The sequence below is a fragment of the Hypomesus nipponensis genome, chromosome 8 (genome assembly GCF_054491055.1).
Source record: "Hypomesus nipponensis isolate SF chromosome 8, ASM5449105v1, whole genome shotgun sequence".
NCBI lineage: Eukaryota > Metazoa > Chordata > Actinopteri > Osmeriformes > Osmeridae > Hypomesus > Hypomesus nipponensis.
The window spans coordinates 7,361,023-7,375,570 of NC_140368.1; the positions used below are offsets into that span (position 1 = coordinate 7,361,023).

Consider the following 14,548-nt stretch of genomic DNA (forward strand, 5'->3'; position numbering starts at 1 on the left):
ACAGAGAGAGAGACAGAGAGAAATAGAGACACAGAGAGAATGTGTGTGTGCTAACCTGCATGTAGAGGTCAGGGTTGAGGTCCTGTTGCTTCATCAGCCCCTTCACCTGCTTCCTGCGCTCCACCAGCTTCCTGATCTCCCGGGGCAGGATGCCCATCTCCAGGCCCTGATCTGGGATCTCTGGGATCTCCTCCTGCTCCTCCTGTCACCACCACAGCAGCAGCTTCATCAAGCACCCATTGATACAACCCACGGCCACACACACGCACACACACACACACACACACACACACACACCTCTGTCTTGTTGCGAGAGCTCTGGGCCTCTCGGGTGACTGTGGTGAAGCAGATGTTGAACTCCTGGATGATGGACGGGTACAGACTGTTGAAGTCCAGCAGCAACACAAACCTGTCATAGAAACCTACACAGAGAGAGAGAGAGGGTAAGCCAACCGTTAGAACAAGCACACACACACACACACATGCGTGCACACACACACAGTTCACTCACCAACTTTGGGGTCCAGCACCAGACCACCAGCGTAGGCTGCCTTCTTCCTTCGCTTCCCTTTCCCTGCGCTTCCATCCTCCTCTCCCTCAATCTGAGAGAGAGAACGAGAGAGAGGGGGGAGAGGGAGGAGAACGAGTGGGAGGAGATGTGACTGAGTGTCTAGGAGCTACATAAGGCATTTCAAGTGCGTGTGTGTGGGGGGGGGGGGCAAATGCGGTTGTTGAGTGTGAGAGTACCAGGTCTTGCTGGGCCTTCTTAAAGGAGGGCTTGTCAGGAACAATGTAGTTTTTCTCGTGGAAGGCGTGCAGCAGCAGAAACTCGTTCCTCTCTGCACGCCCCCCCATCAGCGTACGAGACTGAGGGAGGGATGGAGGGGGAGAGAGAGGGAGAATCAGGCCAGACTGAAAGGAGGACGGAATACATGTTCCTTAGAGGTGTGTGTGTGTGTATCTGTGTGTGTGTGTGTGTGTGTGGGGGTCTCACCAGGACGTTGCCGGCGATGCTGGTGATCTGCAGGGCCAGAGGCAGCACGTTGAGCTCACACATGATCTGCAGGATGAGACGAGCATCTGTCCAGGTCAGCTCCAGCAGGTACAGCAGGTGGGGAGAGTCACTGTGGGGGCCGGAACACACACACACAATACACCATGTGCCTGCTTGTTTCATGGTGGGGCTAACACAATTCATGGTGTGGCTGTAGTCAAAAAAGCATTCTCAGCATCTATCCACACACACACACCTGTAGAGATTCTTGATGTTCTCCGGGGCGATGGTGGCCCTCTCAGTCTTCAGCACCTGTGCAGCCAGCTCGGTCAGGTGGTAGCTCTTGCAGCGAATCAGCTCCTTGGCTGAGATCTCCACGTCACACACCAGCCGGCCACAGGTGGCGCTCTTCTCAGCGAAGCCACTGCGGCCCTGTGGAGACAAGACGATGTGATCAGAGGCGAGCCAAACAAGCCCCCCAGGCTGGGGGCCAGCTCTCCTGGGTGGGGCGGCTGGGGGTTTGTACATTTTTGGAGCATTTGACAAGGGATCAAAAAGGTCCCAGGTTCAAACCCCTCCTGAATGTCACTCAGGATAAATGCAATCAGCTAAAAACATGACGCTAAAAGAAACGTCCTTCCTGGAGGAATGCTGAGGGGCTTCTCCAGACAGTTCTTGGGGCATTGCAGGAAGGGGCTTCTGCTCACCCCCAGTTTGGGCATGTTGGCCCTCCTCAGCCGGCCCATCTTGGACCAGTGGGGGACCTTGCAGAAGGCGATCCTCTGGAGCAGCACCTCCAGGTCGAAGCCAAAGATGTCGTGACCCTGCGGGGGGAGGGGGGGAGCAGGTGAACAGGTCAGCTGGGCTTGAAACGCAACAACACAACAAGGCCCTGTTTCACCTGGCTAGAAGCCTGGAACTGCAGCCTTCCCTCCAGCTCTCCTAGATCTCAGATCTAACATGTCGACAGGTGCAAACATGGTTCTCTCTAATAAAGCTGCTACTCATTCCATGTTCAGATCTGTGATTTGTTTCTATGGGAGGAGAGACCAGGGAGGGTGCATGTTGTTACAGACTCTGAATGCTCCCATGCAGCATTACAGACACTGCCTCTGGTGGCTTCTTCTATTTAAACAGGTGGATTCGGAACATCAAGCTCGGGTGTGTCCTGCTGGCTGTTTGAGCGCTCTGCTCCTCACCACCAGCACGTCCGGGTCAATCTTGTGCATCTTCGCCAGGAAGAAACCCAGCAGAGTCCTCTCAGTGGCGGCGATCTCCACCTTACCGTTCTGGCAAAGGCAGGAGAACACACACACACCCCACATTAAATCCCTGACTAAACGGGAGAGTTTTGGAGGATAGACAACAGAGCGGTTCCTCACCTTCTTCTTGATAGCTTCTTTGAAGTCGTAAGGGAAGATGCAGTCGCTGGGTTTACTGACCACTGTAACACACACACACAACCATCATAAGGCTGGAGAAGAGGCCCTGGCACGCCGTCTCATGACAGGCATCCTCTCCCTCCTTCATCCTTCTTGCATTCCCTTATTTTCTACGTTCTGCCTCCCTCCCTTCTCTGCGTCAAGGTCCACTCACCACAGAAGTGTGTCTGGAATGGGGGGCGCGGGGGGGCCTTGTCCAGATGGAAGTTATGGTGCACCAGGGCAGCCAGGGACACAATCTGGGGACGGACAGGAAGTAAAGACTTCACTCAACACAGTAAGAGCCAGACTTAAGAAGCAGTCAAACTGAATATTGACAGACAATACATTTTTGAAGATCCTGTAAGTATGAACACACACACACACACCTCGTTGTGGTGGGTCTTGGGGTTCTGCACGGTCTTCAGGCTGATGGACATGATGGTGAGTGGGGGCGGGGCCAGATCTTTGACCACGCAGACCAGGTCACACCTAATGGCCAGCGCCTCCACCTTGCACCAGCTCACTGATTGGCTGTTCAGCTCTACACAGCACAGAGGGGGAGATGACGCCATAGGATAACATGTGAGAATGACATTAGTCAGGGCAATACCCAGTGTGTGTGTGTGTGTGTGTGTGTGTGTGTGTGTGTGTGTGTAAAAACAGCACTCACGTGGGGTCTTGACATCCAGCCAGCAGGGTCCTCTGATCTTCCTGTTGAGGAGAAAGTGCTCCAGGCTGGAGGTGTTTGTGCCAAACACCTGGGAGAACGTCGCCCCCTTCAGGTCGGAGGGCAGAGCTGGTGACTCAGCCTGCAAAATAAACCCAGTTAGACACAGCAGAGACAGGGAGATAGGGAGGAGGAGAGCACAAGTGTGTTTATCTAATGATGTGTGTGTACATGTATAGGGTTAGGGTTATGGGGTTAGGGCCGTGGGGTTAGGGCTGTGTGTGTGCACTTACAGAGTAGCGGACTTCCAGGTACTCGCTCTGCGTAGGCACGTCAGGAATCTCAAAAGCGTAGCTCTTCTCTACTTTCTACAGAGGGCGACGGATAGTCGTCAGTCTCCCACAAACACGTGCCAGAGCTGAACATCTCAGTAACAGTACAGTAAAGTAACAGCACAGTAAAGTAACAGTACGGTAAAGTCTCTACGGTGTTTCGATACCTTGGACTTGAACTTCATGATTTTGAATTTTTCAGAGAGCTCGTTGAACTCCTGGTACACGTCCATCATCCCGACCGGAGTGTCCGACACCTCCCCCGTCTTGGTGTTCACCTTCTGTCAACCGCAGCACAACCACACCAACCCAGTCATGACCAGGCAACATCCAAGGGGGTAGGACTACATAGACCAAGTCCATAGTCCAAAAAAAAAAAAAAAAAAAGGACGTGGTCATGTGACAGGAAACTCACATATTCTCGGGGCAGGAAGTACATAGTCCTCTCAATGTTCTTGACGGCCACGCAGCAGCTGACGTAGGCCTTGGCTGACTGGATCCAGACCTTCCCAAACAGGTAGACCACGCCTGAAACAGCACCGCATCACAATAAGATGACCACAGATAGCACTGACAGAACACATGGAATGGAACCATGTTACTGAGGATTAAGTCTTAAGGTTTGTACAGGTTATTCTGAATTAGCTGAACTGCTTCGACTGAGACAACTTCACCTGGTTGGCTGTATTGGTCCTCGAAGGCGTCCAGCCAATAGAAACGGAACATGAGCTCTCCCTCTGGCCCCTCGACCAATGGGAGGCTGCTGGGGTCGACCTGCACCTCCGCTGGGGCCTCGCCCTCTTCCTCTTGACCCCACGACCCCCCCGTCAGGCTTGACCTGGGATAGGGAGGATTTCAAAATGTTCAAACAAATAGGAGCCGTCTTTCTTCCTGGACTTCCTCTCTCAGATACATCGGCACACAGGTTCAAACACACACTCACAGTGGGATCGGGTCCTGAGGCTCCGCCTTCACCTCAACTTTGACCTGAGCCATGGTCTCGGGCTCCGCCTCCTCTTTGACTGACAACGCCTCTGCTCCCATCTCCATTGGCTCATCAAAGTCTACCTCATCAAACTGCAAACTGGCTTCCACTAAATAATAACACAAACACAATCACTGTTACCTAGCAGGACTGGCTAACAAACAGAGCGGGAGAGAGAGCAAGAGAGAGCAAGAGAGAGCAAGAGAGAGCAAGAGAGAGCGAGAGCGAGAGAAAAGAAAGGGTCAAAGAGAGAGACAAACAGTAGAACCGAGAAGACTCACCCTCCTCTTCCTCCTCCTCCATCTTTCCTCTTTTCTCCACGGGGGCAGCTGCAGAGGGTGGGGGGTGGGAGGGCACCTTAGCTGCCAAGCGAGTGGGAGCCGGACGACACATCTTTACCTTTGACCCCAAGCCGGAGGGTGACTCCTATCATTGAGGAAGTGACACGTTGGAACAGGAACTAGGCCAGGAAGTGACACAGCAGGGTTTAATGTTTAAAAAGAGCCGTGGTTATAAAGGTACCTTTGGGGTTTGAGGTTTGACAGAGAAAGGGTTCATGGGAGAACCGAGTGACTTTTTTTTCTTCAGTGTGACGATCGGCGGGGGTGACAGAATTGATGCTTTCTGAAGAGGGGAGTGGGAGGGGTTAAGGACAAAGGTTGAAGACGTGTTCATTTAGGGTCAAGATGTCAAGGGGAGGAAGAGCACTAACTTAAAGTATTTCATTGTGCGGTGTTTACTTCCCCTGAATGCTAGTGCATATGGTACATCTATATTGTGTGGACAGACCTCCGAATGCAAGTCCTGCAGAAGGTCCCCTAGTAGGTCATCTTTGGACAGGTCAACATCTTTCTGTAGATCACAAGAACATATGGTCCAACACACAAGGAAAACATCAGTGTTTGGTTGGGCATGGCATAACTAAATACTGAGAGAGACAAATATACACCGTTGCTGCACACGCCTGCACGTGTGCGTGCGCACACATACACACACGCACACACACACCTCTGCAGGCTTCTTGACATTGCTGTTCATGAAGAGACTCTTGATGCTGTTGGGTTTGGTGACAGCTGCTTTCTTCACATTATTTTGGGAGTTTGCTCCTTTGGCTCCAGCTTTACCTGCATACACATACACACAGAGTTGGGTCCTGATGAACTAACTAAACCTAACGACCACCCCCAGTAAAAAGCTGATTTAAAAGCTGCATAAAGTCTCTAAGATCCCTCTTACCTTTTTTGCCTTTCTCTACGATGTCATCTGCCAATTCCTCATCAAAGATTTCCCTGCCGTCCTCCACGTAACCTGTCCCGTCTGAAACAAGGCGGAGAGAGAGAGACACCGTCAGGAAGGGCCTACAGATACTTTCAGAAGGACAGAACTGGAGTTTGTGTCAGGAACTTTACACTCACCATCGTCAATGATCCAGTCGTCGTCCTGTCTCTCCCGCACCATCCGACAGTACTGCTCCTCGTCCACCTCCTCATACACACTGGAAAAGTCTTCCACCTTGTACAGGCACGTACATATTTGAGGCTCACTCGTTCATATTATAGGATGTAGCTACCTAGCTCCAAGCGCACACACTCATCTCCACACACACACGAATACACTCACACGTCTGAGTCCCTCACCTCATATTTAACCTTCTCCCCCCTCTTGGCTTTCCTGAGCTGCTCCAGAGCCGATTTCCTCCCAACCTTCTCTTTCTTTTCCCTTCTGGAGCGAGACATCGCCAGACCACAGTCGTCACCTGCTGCTGTGGAAGCAAGACAGGCGGAGATGGGCACAAGGAGATAGGGTTGAGACTGGACACCCCTTAACTCATACACTGGAACACAATTTCGTACAAACGTACTAAACTAAAATTAACATTTTGTCGCAGAGTCAGACTTAAACGACGCGCTTACTTTCCAGCAAGCACTAGTGTCTGACTATAGGAGCTTGCATCCAAACAGCTAGGTTAGTTAACTATTCAACTGACGTCTTTTCCTTTCTATTCTATAAATATAGTTGCCAAGGTTTGAACACTCACCGCCGTCCGGGTTGTCCATGTCCTTTTCTGGGTTTGACACCGGAGCCATGGGTATATTTATTTCTAACAATTTAAATGCAATATTTTGCTCTCTCGCAATGTCAACACAACAGAGGTTTCCGCGCGCCAACTTATCTTCCCGGGGAAAAGTACAGGAAATGACAACACAAAGTGCGCCACCATTTAGAATAATGCGAGACGTGTTCAATGTCCACACGATGGCGATGTTGTTTCACATAAAAATGTAGTCCTAGAAAGTTTTGAATTCTAAAATTCACTGTGGGCCACATACTGCAGTTTTTAATAGTTTAAATATATTTGCCATATGATTATATCACAAGCCGTTATAGTCTCGGTGCCCCAGACTCCACCCATCTACAATTCCTAAAAGTAGGACAGGTTTTTGAAAGGGTATCTGTTTGCGTTCAGGGATGCTTTGACAGTGCACAAACTGTTTACCCCAAAGAATCGTTTCCATGGTGACCTGGCGGGGACTAAGAGGAGAGCACAAAAGATTTCTGTCCCAGATTGAAGGACGAAAGCTCGCCCAGGCGTACTGTCTCGGGAGGGGGAGGGGGGGGGGCAGTGGGTGTATGCAATCATTGCTGACCCTGCGAAAATATTGGAAAATCAGGACAAATCAAATGTCAAATCATTTTGTCATTTGTCTTCAGTGACCATGACCATTTTCACCAGCCTACTCTTATAAATGTTATTCCCCTCAACATCTCAAAGTCGATGGCCCAGCATATAGGCTGCATGGGTGAGACAGCCCATCTGTCACTTTGTTCAACAGTCTGAACTAGTAGGATAACGGCGTTTTAGGTTCCCAAATGCTGCGACTTCTAAAAACGGTGGATTTCTTTTTTTATCAATATAGCCTAGTCTTCAAAGTTACATTTTATTAGCAACAGCAAAGGTCAACGCGTTTTGCCTCCAGTCAGCGTGTTGCGCCAGATTTATCATCCGATGAGTTTGTGTCACCATCGTCTGTGACCTATGGTCACACAGTTGTTCATTTAGCATACTTGCACGCAAACCACAAACTGACTTAATGTGAACTCGGTGCCCACTCGGTTCATTTTTGCCCCTCGGTTGCTTTAAACAGACGCGCTTGTCTTGCTCTGCTGCACTTAGCACATTGGGCAGGACTGAGACAGTGGGACGGACGGACCGGGAATCAGGGGGAATAGAGTCGGGTTTCCCGGCTCATCTCCTGCACCAGCCACACCTAAAGTCACTTACCATGGTAGGACAGCGATGCAACAGAGCAAAGGGCAATTGCGCAGGTGCGTCTGAACGCAGAAAAGGGCCGCATACGGTAAGTCTTGCATGCACTAGGCGATGAAAAATTTGTTATTGGACAATATGAGGAGGATATTCGTTTTGTTGTGGTTGTTTCATAGTAGTGGTTGTTTTATAGTAGGCCTAGTGACACGTCGGTTTTTGTTCATAACTTTGAGTTCTACCCTTAAAAACTTAGTTCATTTGGAAAAAAAGGCACATAGGCCTATAATAGCCTACACATAAATAGCCTACATCCGTGTGAACCGGGCATAATGCTTTGAGTTCAAGAGGAGTAGCCTATGGAGAGGGAGGCAGAAAGAGTGTTGTTCACATGATATTCATATCCCGAAGCCCCAGTCTTAACAAAGTGATCATTTCATTAGGGAACACACATCAGTATCTATGCTATCAGATGAGTGAGCTTGCATCCTCAAACTCTATGGCCACAGATAAAAGCCTGGATAAGTGTCAGCCATCATTCTGTAAACTTCTGATATACGAGGAGAGGGAGGAGCAGACACAAATACAAATTGAGTTGAATAATTTCATTTCAACCCTTCAGGAAAGTAAGCATGTTCAGTCATTTTCCCCATCTATCTAGCGATGCTCACTTTCCTTTATCACTGATGGTGCTATAGGCTGCTCAACCAATCCTGGCCCCTTATGTAAATAAAACACTACAAGCTGTGCTCTGATTGGACACTATCAGCCTCCCTTTCTGGAGCTCTCTCCTCTTTGTCGTCGCCATGGCGAGAGTTCCGAGGGGCTTGGCTGCTGGTCTTTCAATGAGGGATCACTGCCAAAGGGAGGGGGAGGAAGGGAGGGGGGAGTGAAGGGGGATAGGCTAAGGGGAGTGGAGGCGGGTGCACAGGGGGAGGTGAAGGGGGAGGAGAAAGAGACCGAGTGAGCTATAGAGCGTTAGAGAGAGAGGAAGAGAGAGAGGAAGAGAGAGAGGCATCGTCTCACTGATGCTGAGTCACAGACAGGGGGACTGTATCCCATGAGCCTCTGGGAAAAATGGAGGAGCTTGAGCATACCTGTCCCCAGCCACGAACGGTAGGATGTGTGTATCCATGGGTGTGTTTGTTTTGGGGGGGAACAAGAGCAGGGTTTCTTCTCAGGGGTGTATGCATGGGAGTGTGTATGGCGGGACAAAGAGATCTGCTTTGCTCTTATAAACCTGTCTGTGTGATCGTGGAGCGCTGAGTGGACAGTGTTTGTTAGCGGAGAGACGGGGTGGTTGAGGTATTGGGAAAACACTGCCTTGGGCTCGGGTGTATTTATGTATTTTTTTGTACAAAGGATGGGGGGTGCCTCGTCTCCCTGTGGGAATGTCATCCTGGTACAGATCTCCCTCAAAAGACACATTTGAGGCAGGGTTGAGAAAAGGCGATGCCGGCCTCAATCCGGCTCTCTCCCTCTTCATAACAGTCAGCCATTCTGTGTCTCTCTTTCTCCTTTCCTCCCCATCTATCTGTGCCTCTCTTTCCCTCCATCTCCATGTCTGTGACTCCCTCTCCCTTCATTCTTATGCCTGTATCTCCATCCATCTTTTTTTTCCTCTCTCGTCCTTCTTTCCATTTATCATCCCCCTCTCCTCCTCCCTCTCCTCCTCTTTCGCTTCTTTGCTGTCTTTTTTCCAGCTGATACTTGGAGTATTTTTCTTTTTTTTCTGTTGATAATCCTGCTTATGCCAGATGTTTACTGCCTGGGCCAAAATATAAGGGCTTTACTGAGCAAGCCCGCTGCGGTCATCCTGATTGGCCGTCCGGCCGTCCTGGCTCAGCCTAAAGCTGCCGTCTGCCCTTTGTTGGCTCTCAGCTCCTCCCCCGTATCACCTTGCCCAGAGAACCATGGGAAATGTTACCTCACCATGTCCTTACTGTACAGTTCCTCCCCATCTGTTGTCATGGAGATATTAGCTCTGGGGGAGGGGACAGTACAGCAGACCCCTCGGACATTTGTTGTCATTTTGTCCTTGTCTTCTCTGCCCTATCCCTGCTCTATACGTCTGAATGGCACTCCTGTTTTCAGAAAAGCAACCACATCAAGTTAGGTTACAAAGGGTTCTTTTCTTAGTGGATCTGTCATGTGTTTGTTTTTTTCCTCCTTGACTGCATAACATGCATTCTCCTCCCTCTCTTACTGCACTTCCATTTCTTCTATCTCTCCTCTAACTCATCCCATTCTAACCTTCTCTCTTTCGCTATCTGTTTTCCTGTCTGTGAATGAGTCTCTGTAGTACGTCCCTGTTGCTTGACAGATGGTGCTTCAGTGCGTCTCTGTAACAGAGTCCTTTCTAGTAGCGTGTTTGGGTGTGGACCGGAGTCGAGAACTTCCCACTTGTCTCGTCCTCCTCTTCCTCCTCCACCTCCTGCTCCTCCCACGCAACCATTCAGCTCAAGTGCTGACATTGCATGTTCAAGTAGGTCATACCAGTCTGATTCTATTCAGGCTGTCTTTCTCAGGCTTGTTCTCCTAGTGGGTGAAGCTTTGAGTCAGGGAGCAGGGTATGTTACAGAACACTGTACTGATACAAGGTGTGTGTGTGTGTGTGTGTGTGTGTGAGGGGGTAAGTCACTGGTGGGAATAGGACAGGAAGTCAGATTGTGCTGGCCTCCTCTTCCTCTGCTCTCTCTCCTCCCCCTCCCTCTGTGCTGTCCTGAGAGGCTTGATGGATCCAGATCAATACCATGGACCACTTACACACATGCAGACATCTGCACATCTTTATAAAAGAGATACCTTCTGCAGCTGTTCCTGTTTGCATGTATGCACATGCAATAGCACACCCGCGCAGATCAATGACAGTGAAAGCAGCTTTGTCTGTCACAGGATCGATTGTTCTGATAAGGAAGGAACATCTGCTCTGATCAATTAATAGCCTTTACTGGTCAGGCCCAGGATATAGGCCTGTTATTCACCTTCACTCTGCTCCATTCCTCTCTTTATCAGGTGTTTTTCTTTTTGGTTTGATCCCGTATTGTGTTTAGGATCATGAGAATGTTTGAACCAGAATGAGCTGAGGTCACCTAGCAGTACTTGACATCTTGTGATATTTCTACAAATGAGTCGTTTTCTAGAAGTTGTATTTGAGATCCTGTTGTTCCACTATCTGGCGAGAGACCACACCCACAAAAGTGTTTCATGGTGTTGCTGCACTGTATGCACGTCTGCAATTAAACTATCTGTTATAATATTGTTGCACTGTGGTTACTAAGATGCTATTTTTTTTTTTTCACCGTGACAAATATAAAATCTTGAAATATAATGTAAGTCCTGTAAGATGCTGGTGCAAGGCTTTCCAGCTAACAGACCTTCTCCTTCCCTCTCAGACTCTGACTGAGCCTGCCATCTTTGCCAGGGAGACCAGCTGTGACTGCCGCGCCCCTCATGAGAGACTCACCATTGCCCAGGCCCGCAGGGGCACTCCAGGTACTCCTCCTCCTGACTCTCCCCTCCTCTCTTCTCCTTGCTCCACCGATCACCAGCTCCATAGATAGGTACTTTATTCACCCCCAAGAGAACATTTCTAAATCAAAGATGATATGTTTCCATGTGGACTTGAGATTGGTTTTGATGAGTGCACATGATGATAATAATGATCAAGATAAAAAGATCGCAATATTATAGGTGCTCAATGCTAAACCATGCCGTTCCCGGTCGTTTCACCCTGCTGTGTGTGTGTGTGGTGTGTGTGCGTGTGTGTGGTGTGTGTGTGCGTGTGTGTGTGTGTGTGTGGTGTGTGTATGTGTGTGTGCATGTGTGTGTGTGTGTAGTGGACCGGCCCGTCAGGGTGTATGCTGATGGTATCTTTGACCTGTTCCACTCCGGCCATGCCCGGGCTCTCATGCAGGCCAAGAACCTCTTCCCCAACACCTACCTGATAGTGGGAGGTATGAACACACTCACTCGCCTGCATGTACAGTATCTATGCTCACAGAACAGACTTGGAGTCATCAGCAACATGGTATTTATTGTGTGTGTGTGTGTGTGTGTGTGACAGTGTGCAGCGACGAGCTGACTCATAAGTACAAGGGCTTCACTGTGATGACAGAGGACGAGCGGTACGAGGCCCTCCGACACTGTCGCTATGTCGACGAGGTGGTCAGGGATGCGCCCTGGACGCTCACACAAGACTTCCTGGAGAAACACAAGGTGTGTTTGTGAGGGTGTGTGTGTTCCTGAGAGTGTGTGCATACATACAGGCACAAACTAATTGTATAAAGCTGTTACATCCGGCTATTACAGGACAGACAGTTGACTTTGCCTGCATGTTTGTGTGTGTACATTCTCTACAGTAGACCTTTTTGTTGGCGTTGTCTTGCCTATCATGCAAGTGTGGATTTAGTGCTGTGCTGTTTGTTCTGTCATACATGTTCTCTGGTTACTTCTCAGATCGATTTTGTGGCTCATGACGATATCCCATACTCCTCAGCAGGAAGTGAGGACGTGTACAAACACATCAAGGAGGCAGGTGAGTGTGTGTGTCTGTGTTTGTGCATGGATGTTATGCATGTTTGTTTACATGACTTTGGAGTGGCATACTGTCATTAACCATGTCTCACACCAGTTAGCTCAGGTGTGTTTTCCTTTGAACTAAAACCTGTGCATTTGTCTGTGTATTCTGTGTGTTTGTGGTGTGTGTGTGTGTGTGTGTGCGTGTGCGTGTGCGTGCCACAGGCATGTTTGTACCCACCCAGCGAACAGAGGGTATCTCGACCTCTGACCTAATCACTCGTATCGTCCGGGACTATGACGTCTACGCCAGGCGTAACCTGCAGCGGGGCTACACCGCCAAAGAGCTCAACGTCAGCTACATCAACGTAACTCGTGCTCCCAGTAACCCTCAAAACAAATCCCTCCCACCATCAAATGCTTTCCACCGAAATGTGCCCCCCCAAGCAACGTCGTTGAAACGTTTCGGTTCTGTCCCCACAACTTTCTTTCATCGTTCTCCCAATATTTCCGCCTCCCGCCAGGAGAAGAAGTACCGTCTTCAGAACCAGGTGGACCGCATGAAGGAGAAAGTGCGCACGGTGGAGGAGAAGAGTAAACACTTTGTTTACCGCGTGGAGGAGAAGAGCCATGACCTCATCCAGAAGTGGGAGGAGAAGTCCCGGGAGTTCATCGGTAACTTCCTGGAACTGTTCGGCCCCGATGGAACCTGGGTAAGTCATCATGGCTGCCTCAGGGATCGTAGGACCCCAGCCCAAAACCGCACAGTGCATGGAATGTACTGATACACGTGCTTCCAGTTACTCCAACTCTTCTTCTTGGAGTCTTGTGTTGGATTCTGGTATTTTCTCATTGCCTCTGTCTCTTTCTCTTTCCCCTCTTCCTTTCTGCTCCCTCTGCCCCCCCCCTCTCTCTCTGCCTTCTCCCCCCTATCCCCCCCTTCTCTCTGCCCTCCCCCCTATCACTCTTCCCCCCACCCCCTCTTTCTCTGCCACCTCTTCCCCTCTCTCTAACTTCTTGAATCTAAAGAAACAGGTGTTCCAGGAGCGCAGTGGACGGATGATCTCCTACGCCCTCTCCCCTCGCGGGTCCCCGACCAACAGCCCTCCCCGGGAGCTGTCCCCGTCACGCTCCCCATCTCCCCCCTCCCGCTGGCACCACGCCCGACCCTCTCCCCCCGCATCTCCCAAAGGAGCATCCGCCTCCTTCAGTAGCATGAGCGAGGGGGACGAGGATGAGAAGTAGGGCCCCGGACTTTAAAACACACGTACCCTCACACACACACACAACCTCTCACAGCCATACACACTTCTTGAAAAGTGTTCTTGCAAAAAAAGTACACTTTAACACACAAACTCAAACACACACATGCCACACCCACACCACGTTCCCTTTCTCACACACACCGGCAGCATTGACTGGATTAAACTGTATCTTCCAGGAAGTATACACAAGGTAGAGAGGGCCATCATGGGAAGTGTAGTTTTGTGTTGCAGGCAAAACAATAATAACACAAAGAAGCCATCACAGACTCCGTTGCTGTGACAACGGAGCAGACAGAAGTGTGAGGTGGATGATGGGAAGAGAGTGACTGATCAGCTTTTGATTGTTCAGGGCTGACGGGACTGTCATGAAGCCTGTCAATAACGTCACCTCACCGTTTGTGGTCCTCTTTCCTTTCAGCTTTTTATCTTTTGCTTTTTCTTCTCTTCTTACTATCCAAGTCACCTCTTTTAGAGGAGCAATGGTGCAAAACGTGTAATGCTAGGTTTAAGATAGTTTGTGTTAAAGCAATTTGTTATTTTTCTCTACTATACAGTTGGTGTGACTAGTGATGTCTTATGTAAGCAGTTACAGAACAATCCTTATAGGGACTGACTTATAGTCATTTTTTATCAAAAAGATCAGGCTATGAAACATTTTTTGCAAATGTAAAACACTGCTCCCTAGAGTAGCAGACATGTTATTGCAGTCCCCCACTTGTCAGAAAAACACAATCAAGCCCTTGCAGCATTGTCTGACCAGTTCTGCACTAACATAGTAGATTTCTCACTCGGCCACAGCTGATCCACACCAGTGATCCCCATTGAGCCAGAATGAAGCACCTCTTTCCTGGTCCTACAGACCGTAGACGCAGCAGTGTTGTGTATGCACTACATGTAGCCTGCACTGGATGTCAAAAATCTAGATTTTTTTTTTTTTTTTTTGTGTGTGTGTGTGTGTTTTTGTCTGATTTTCTAATGGGTAATTCAAAATGGCTTGATATGTAAATAAATAGAACATGTATAATTAAGGAAGGAACAACCTTGTAATTGTTCTGTATCTTTGAAACCTTTTGAGCACAAACACCCTCACACAGACTG

General features: G+C 49.3%; 2 protein-coding genes across 4 annotated transcripts in view; one reads left to right on the plus strand and one right to left on the minus strand.

Moving 5' to 3' along the window:
• pola1 (polymerase (DNA directed), alpha 1) overlaps positions 1–6,597 on the minus strand; it is a 33,420-nt gene extending 26,823 nt beyond the window's left edge. The window contains exons 1-25 of one of the 2 annotated variants that reach the window (XM_084702827.1): positions 6,441–6,597; positions 6,040–6,161; positions 5,818–5,914; positions 5,639–5,719; positions 5,411–5,526; positions 5,192–5,254; positions 4,925–5,026; positions 4,684–4,828; positions 4,361–4,511; positions 4,092–4,255; positions 3,833–3,945; positions 3,585–3,698; positions 3,379–3,453; positions 3,089–3,227; positions 2,805–2,959; positions 2,591–2,675; positions 2,377–2,438; positions 2,194–2,283; positions 1,702–1,818; positions 1,251–1,426; positions 995–1,124; positions 748–867; positions 512–602; positions 298–422; positions 56–202 (exon numbers count right to left, since the gene is read on the minus strand). In XM_084702827.1, coding sequence (XP_084558953.1) covers positions 56–202; positions 298–422; positions 512–602; positions 748–867; positions 995–1,124; positions 1,251–1,426; positions 1,702–1,818; positions 2,194–2,283; positions 2,377–2,438; positions 2,591–2,675; positions 2,805–2,959; positions 3,089–3,227; positions 3,379–3,453; positions 3,585–3,698; positions 3,833–3,945; positions 4,092–4,255; positions 4,361–4,511; positions 4,684–4,828; positions 4,925–5,026; positions 5,192–5,254; positions 5,411–5,526; positions 5,639–5,719; positions 5,818–5,914; positions 6,040–6,161; positions 6,441–6,489 — 2,829 coding nt within the window. In that variant the 5' untranslated portion in view covers positions 6,490–6,597. Of the gene's footprint in view, positions 1–55; positions 203–297; positions 423–511; positions 603–747; positions 868–994; positions 1,125–1,250; positions 1,427–1,701; positions 1,819–2,193; positions 2,284–2,376; positions 2,439–2,590; positions 2,676–2,804; positions 2,960–3,088; positions 3,228–3,378; positions 3,454–3,584; positions 3,699–3,832; positions 3,946–4,091; positions 4,256–4,360; positions 4,512–4,683; positions 4,829–4,924; positions 5,027–5,191; positions 5,255–5,410; positions 5,527–5,638; positions 5,720–5,817; positions 5,915–6,039; positions 6,165–6,440 lie in introns of both variants that reach the window. The other variant, XM_084702826.1, reaches the window with a different exon arrangement.
• A 474-nt stretch (positions 6,598–7,071) lies between these two features.
• On the plus strand, positions 7,072–14,478 carry LOC146274971 (choline-phosphate cytidylyltransferase B-like). Of its 2 annotated transcripts, none has more exons than XM_084702828.1 (8): positions 7,072–7,761; positions 11,063–11,162; positions 11,507–11,623; positions 11,734–11,885; positions 12,126–12,204; positions 12,411–12,553; positions 12,710–12,898; positions 13,215–14,478. In XM_084702828.1, the coding sequence occupies exons 1-8, from the start codon at positions 7,687–7,689 to the stop codon at positions 13,428–13,430; spliced, it is 1,071 nt and encodes a 356-aa protein (XP_084558954.1). In that variant the 5' UTR covers positions 7,072–7,686; the 3' UTR covers positions 13,431–14,478. The 2 variants fall into 2 exon arrangements, with proteins under 2 accessions (XP_084558954.1, XP_084558955.1); XM_084702829.1 differs by lacking the exon at positions 7,072–7,761 and adding an exon at positions 8,669–8,783.
• Positions 14,479–14,548: the final 70 nt, after the last annotated feature.

Bases quoted from the DNA above. Each gene is read 5' to 3' on its own strand.
- LOC146274971 (XM_084702828.1), top strand. From the start codon at position 7,687: ATGGTAGGACAGCGATGCAACAGAGCAAAGGGCAATTGCGCAGGTGCG. The intron at 11,163-11,506 runs GTACTCCTCCTC...GTGTGTGTGTAG, and splicing joins GGCCCGCAGGGGCACTCCAG to TGGACCGGCCCGTCAGGGTG. The intron at 11,624-11,733 runs GTATGAACACAC...TGTGTGTGACAG, and splicing joins CACCTACCTGATAGTGGGAG to TGTGCAGCGACGAGCTGACT.